This window comes from Lygodium microphyllum, chromosome 3, assembly GCF_053477565.2.
Source record: "Lygodium microphyllum isolate KBCC chromosome 3, Lygodium_microphyllum_v1.1.10, whole genome shotgun sequence".
NCBI lineage: Eukaryota > Viridiplantae > Streptophyta > Polypodiopsida > Schizaeales > Lygodiaceae > Lygodium > Lygodium microphyllum.
In genome coordinates this window covers 165,927,618-165,933,617 of record NC_141137.1, presented here as the reverse complement: position 1 = coordinate 165,933,617, position 6,000 = coordinate 165,927,618, and the positions used below count along the sequence as shown (strand labels likewise).

The window sequence follows — 6,000 nt, the reverse complement described above, 5'->3', positions numbered from 1 at the left end:
TTCTCTTAGTTGCACAATAAGGTTTTCAAATTAATGTGAACAAAAATACCACAAGGAACACCAACATTTTTTGAAACAATTCGATATAGGCTTGTCTTAATTTTTTAATGGCATTTTAGCTAGAGCTGGTGAAGTATTACAATCCATGGTCCATACTTTAGATTGGAAATTGATGCTAGTCATAGATTTCTCTTCCTACTCATTCTTCCTCATCTTTGTTAAACACATGTTGTATTCGATAGTGAAAATTGAAGACTTGAATCTTGAAATTGAACTTCAAGTGTTGTTAATTAAGAATTATTGAGCCCAAGTATGAAATCAATAAGGTTTAGGGTTTGCATGGCAACATTACAATAAGGTACATGCATGCCTTGGGTGTCATGTGAAGCTTGTGGATGCAAATTTCATCAATGGCTAGAAAATTCTATGGATTTGTGAAGGTCTACTACAAGGCTTTTTCCATACGATTGAAGGTGATTCCATTTGGGCCTCCTCGATTGTGGAATCAAGGGGTAAATTGGATTTTACGACGAGGCTTTCATAAACATCAAGATATTCTAAATCTTGTAAGAGAATTGTCTCGATCAATAGAGGAATTAAAGACTTGAGGGTGTATCTCTTGAGCTTATAGCAAGGCCTTCCATGATTCCAAGCATTCGCACCTTTCCTCTTGGGTGTAGAACAAGATTTTGGAATTAATGTGAGAAGAAATAGCGCGAGGAGCACCAACATTTTTCGGAACAATTAGATATTGGCTCGTCTCAATTTCTTGACAAAAAAACAAAACAAAACAAAACCAATATAAAAAAGAAAAAAAAAAGGGGTCCAGGCATCCTCATGTTTCACGTATACGACAGCAGGTACTACCTCGAGAAGCACCCACCATGGATAAACAGGGTAATCCTGGTTACCAGCAAGAACAGTTGTAACAATAGTACCCACCATGGATCGACCGTGTAATCCTGGTTACCAGGCAAGAACAGTTGTAACAAAAGCGCACATGCAACAGTGGAGGCGAAGCACGAGCGCTTCATTCATTTCTACCCCAGGTTTATACAAGTGTACGTAACGCCTTTAGCAGCGCAATCACTCATGCTGGCACCGGGGAAAGGCATGCTCTAGATCAGTTGGAATGCTATACAGTACACAAAGAATGCACATGTCTTACTAATGAGTGTGACACCTTACAAGAATTCTGGCTTGCCTTCGGACTAATAATAGCATAACAATGAATCGATAACAGTAATCAGAATGGTTTAGTACAGCAATAGCACAGCCTGGACTTCGTCAGGGATGACCATATACACTCCGGGAAAAGTAAAAGATGGAATCCTGAAAGCTAAATTATACCCACATCTTTCAACCGACGCAGAGTAAGTTGTTCATCAACAAGCTGGAAAGTCTTTCTTATCAGATTTTGGTCCAGTGCAGTTGTCTTATATATTTTGAAGATTCTGTTGACATCACTTCCAGGACTGTTCTGGTCATAGACTTCTTGAAACTTTTGTTTGATGAAACTGTAAGAAGCAAAATAGGTTGTTCACAGCATCAAAGTTAGTGTATTGTTTAGTAAATCTTTGTAACCACAACAAAGCGGTGAACATACTCATATGCATGGTCGATTTCCTGGGTACTTGATGCCGAAGGCGTGTAATCTCGGAACCAATCACAAACATTAAGAGGTACCTAGAATACCAAAATACTTCACATCAAGCCTACAGTATACAAAGAGGCCATTGCAACCTACATATGAATTGATCATAAATATACAAAGAGACCATTGCAACCTACATATGAATTGATCATAAATATACAAAGAGACCATTGCAACCTACATATGAATTGACCAAGCCTACAGTATACAAAGAGACCATTGCAACCTACGTATGAATTGACCATTGCAACCTACATATGAATTGATCATAAATATAATCGCATGATGTACACAGTTCGTAGAGGCTACCTTCAGTGCCTTTTCCTTGAAGAGATCAAACTTGTTTAGGAACAATAGAAAGGAAGTTTTCTGCAGCAAGTAATCAAAACATTCAGTCTTGTATGTACTGAATTAAACAAGAAAATGTATGGAATCGAGATATGCAGACAATGCGACTTCTGTATTTGAAGGAAAAAACCAAGTTAGCATACCTCAAACCAAGGTTCCTTCAGAATCCAATCAAACAATTCTTTCGTTTCCATCATCCGGTTTTTTGTGTTCTCCTCAAAAAGCATTTGATCATATCTGAGGCAAAACAACTTATCAACTCTCATCCTTGAAAATCGATTTAAACAATCATAAAGCGTGCATTTGTGTTATTTAAATTAAGTAGGGCCCTCTAATGAATCCCAAAGAAGAAACAAAGTTTATTTCTTGTTACATGAAGAGCCTCTCTTCAGGAGGAGGCGGGGGTGGGGGGGGGAGCTTCATCTAACTTTTTTGAGAAATTTGGAATTTTCCCAGATTTAAAGCTCAATAAACAATTGGGATCATATAAGACAACATGCACAAATATCCTGTCTTTGATACAGATAAAAAAGCAGAAACCAGCAGGATGTGATTGCTGAAGAACTTACTCACTCAGAGCAGCACAAAAAATCACCGCTGTCACACCATCAAACAGATGAATCCACTTTCTTCGTTCATTGCGTTGACCTCCAACATCAAACAATTTGTAGATCTCCCCTTCCCTTTTCTTATCTCCTACTGGACTGCAAAAGGAATACATAAAATGAGAAAGTCAAACAACCTTCAGACATTAAAAGGTTTAGCAAAGAGCTATTCTGAGATTTTTATAGAGGGGCCTTAGATCCATTGCACATTAACCACCTACAAATGAAGGAAGCTGAGCCATCACCTTTTTATACAGAACATAAAAAAAGATGAGAGAAACAACAATCAGTTGTGTTGGTCACACTTGCAGCCCTCATTGGAGAGATGCATAGAAACATGGGACCAGGGTTCAGGATACTATTCTCTAGGAGGAGCTTGTCCTACTGATCTTGCTGGACACAAGGGGACAAGACCTGGTAAAGCCAAATCCACCAAAGCTTTTATTGCAGGTTCAGGTTCAGGAGGGGCCAACAAGAAGGACAAGAAGACCAAGGAGCAGCAGGATGACAAGGATAACAAGTCTAAGGGGAAGCCTAACTGCCCAAGCTCTAGGAGAGGCACACACCCCGAAGAAAAGTGTTGACAAAAGTATCCCCATCTAAAGCCTAGAGCCAAGGATGGTGCCAAAGATACATAGGCTACACCGGCTACAATGACCGAATCAGTCTTCACCCATCTTCTGGAGGTCAAGGAAAAGCTTTGGCTTGTGAATAGTGGGGCATCATCTCACATCACATACCATCGAGATTGGATCTAGGACATCCATCCCAAAGGGGGGGCATCACCATTGGTGACAATTCATCGGTGCCAATTCAAGGAGTGGGGACTATTCCCCTTCTTTCAAATCATTGGGACTCTACTTCCAAAGCTCGTTATGTTCTTGATTTACATTTTAACCTACTTTTTGTTTATGATTTGACACAACTAAAGACCTATGTGCTTTTCACCTAGGACATTGTTTTTGTTGAAGATGCATCCACTAGAGTTGTGCTTTGGACAAGTAATCACAAGGGTGGGCTCTACAAGCTCACAACCCTGACCACTCCAACCCTGACCACTCAATCTTCATCAACTCTCAGGCTACTCTGGCATTCTCATTATGGGCACCTAAACTTTGATTCTATTCAACAAGCATCATGAAAGAAGATGGTTGAGAGCTTTTAGATTTCCCTCTATTACTATCTTATGCCCAAGTTGTTTGAGGAGCAAACAACATTGGAAATTATTTCCAAAGGCATTCCACATGCTTGAGTTGGTTCATACCGACTTCTGCAAACCTAAAAGAATTGCCTCCTTAGGGAAGGCCAAATACCTAATGCTTGTTGTTGATGACTTTTCCAAGTATGTGTGGCCTTATTTCTCTAAGTACAAATCTAAGGTCTTTTTCAACCTCTAAGTGAAAGATGTTTGCTAAAAATCTGACTACTTTCAAGGCTCTAGGGGTTCGAGCTGACCATGGAGGAGAGTTTTGCTCCAAAGTGTTTAACAGGTTTTGCAGGGAGCAGGGGATCAAGACAGGGTATTCCCATCTTGGCATACCATCATAGAAAGGTGTCGTGGAGCAAGTGAATCAGACCATGCTGGAGCATCGAGGACTTCCTCACACACTTTGGGGAAGGGAATCTCTACCCTAGATCATATCCACAACAGGACTCCAATGGAAGCTTTGAAGGACATGGCTCCAAATCAAGCTTTCTTAATTGGAGCTAGCAAACATCAATTTCTGACGCTTCTCTATATTTTGATCAAACCCAAAAAGCTGTAGCTACTCTTTTTTGTGTGACAAAACCTATCAATTGTACTGTTTGACCTTTAGAGTTTTAGACCCAATCACGATGAATATATCATGCTAAGGTACCTAAATGAGGGACAAAACAGCAGGCAAGGGTATCTACACAAGCTCCAAATCATGGGGAGGTGTGCAAAATTCCTCTATGACATACTTAGTTGTCCTTCATTTCTTCCTCCAATTGGAGATTTGTTATGTGCCCCAAAGTATTTTCATTTCCCAACAAAGGTACATATCCGAGCTTCTCTCAGAGTTTGGTATGGATGCATGTCAGCACATTTCATGCCCCACGGACCTAGAGTCCAAGTTAACTATTGCAAGTGATCCCCTTCCACATGTGACGCATTACAAGTTCCTTGTTGGTGAAGATTGGCTTTCCACAAACAAGATCCACAAAGCTATGCGTGGATAACCAGAGTGCACTTGCTCTAACAAAGAACCTCATGTTTCATGCCCATATGAAGCACATTGATGTTCAATATCATTATGTTCAAGAGTGGATCATGGAGTTTGAGCTAGCAATGGTCTACTATTCCAGAGAGGACAATGCAACAAATCTCTTCACAAAGCCTTTGTCTCATGTTTCTATGCTTCAACAAATGAAGATGTTGGGTCTTTAGACACTCCCCAAGATCTGAGAGGGGGTGTTAGCTTGTATTTCTCATTCTTGTCATCTCCTAGTTGTGAGCTCCATCAGAGTCTTCCAAGAGGGATCATGGAGGAGCTATGACTGTTTCCAGCCCTTTAATTAGTGTGCATTTCAGTTTATAGTAGTTTTAACGTGTTCACATTGACTGTTAGTGAACCAGCCCTGTGTATTTCAGTTTTAGACTGCCCCAACTGCTATGTGCGCACTGGATTTCCCTGCTTAGGGTTGGCAATCAGCCAGGTGCAGTCAGCCACATTCAGGACACTATTTTGCAGCAGTAAGCTAATTTGGGGGCTGCTCCACTATTCATAGAAGTCCCCCCACACTTTTGGTAGCCACCTTGTTTTTGTAGATCAGCACTCTACCTCCATCAGCCTGCATACTCCTCTGTCATCAGCCTAATCCAGTACCCTCATTGACGTTTCAAGCTGCATACAGGGAGGACTGATTAGTCAAGATTGTATTCAGTATTCCATTTTCAGATCAGTGCATATTTCTCCTATCTTCTGTGCTCATATCAGTCCCTTTCTTCCCTTCTGTCTCCATGCTCACGTTCTTCCATTGCACACTCTCATAGAGCAATCCAAGTCTATGCCAAAATGGCTAGCACAAACATTGCATGATAGTAAACTGGATGCGCATTTGTCTTGCTGGACTCATTGGCTCTTGTAGTACCTCTTATGCATCAAATTGTTATTGCTATTTCTAGCCTTTATGATAAGGACAAGCCTGTTTCCTTTGAAGAGGCACAAGAATCACAAGATCCCAATGGGAGAGGCCATTGGCCCATGGGAGTTTAGCAGTTGGCACTTCATTGCCTCAGATCAACAGGACAGGATTTCTGAACATTGCCCACAACACTTAGAGACCTCGAAGCATTATTTATGGTTTGGTGAGGCTGTGCAACTGGTTTGCAAAGTGCCCAGCCTTGGATCTGTCACCTAGGGTGCTTTT

General features: G+C 40.9%; 1 protein-coding gene across 3 annotated transcripts in view; it reads right to left on the bottom strand.

The window, feature by feature from the left end:
• Positions 1–1,143: 1,143 nt before the first annotated feature.
• LOC148039129 (G protein alpha subunit 1) overlaps positions 1,144–6,000 on the bottom strand; it is a 74,163-nt gene continuing 69,306 nt past the window's right edge. For all 3 annotated transcript variants that reach the window (XM_087675013.1, XM_087675012.1, XM_087675011.1), the window contains 5 exons: positions 2,572–2,706; positions 2,146–2,239; positions 1,964–2,023; positions 1,607–1,686; positions 1,144–1,517 (listed from right to left, as the gene is read on the bottom strand). In XM_087675013.1, coding sequence (XP_087531139.1) covers positions 1,340–1,517; positions 1,607–1,686; positions 1,964–2,023; positions 2,146–2,239; positions 2,572–2,706 — 547 coding nt within the window. In that variant the 3' untranslated portion in view covers positions 1,144–1,339. The remainder of the gene's footprint in view (positions 1,518–1,606; positions 1,687–1,963; positions 2,024–2,145; positions 2,240–2,571; positions 2,707–6,000) is intronic.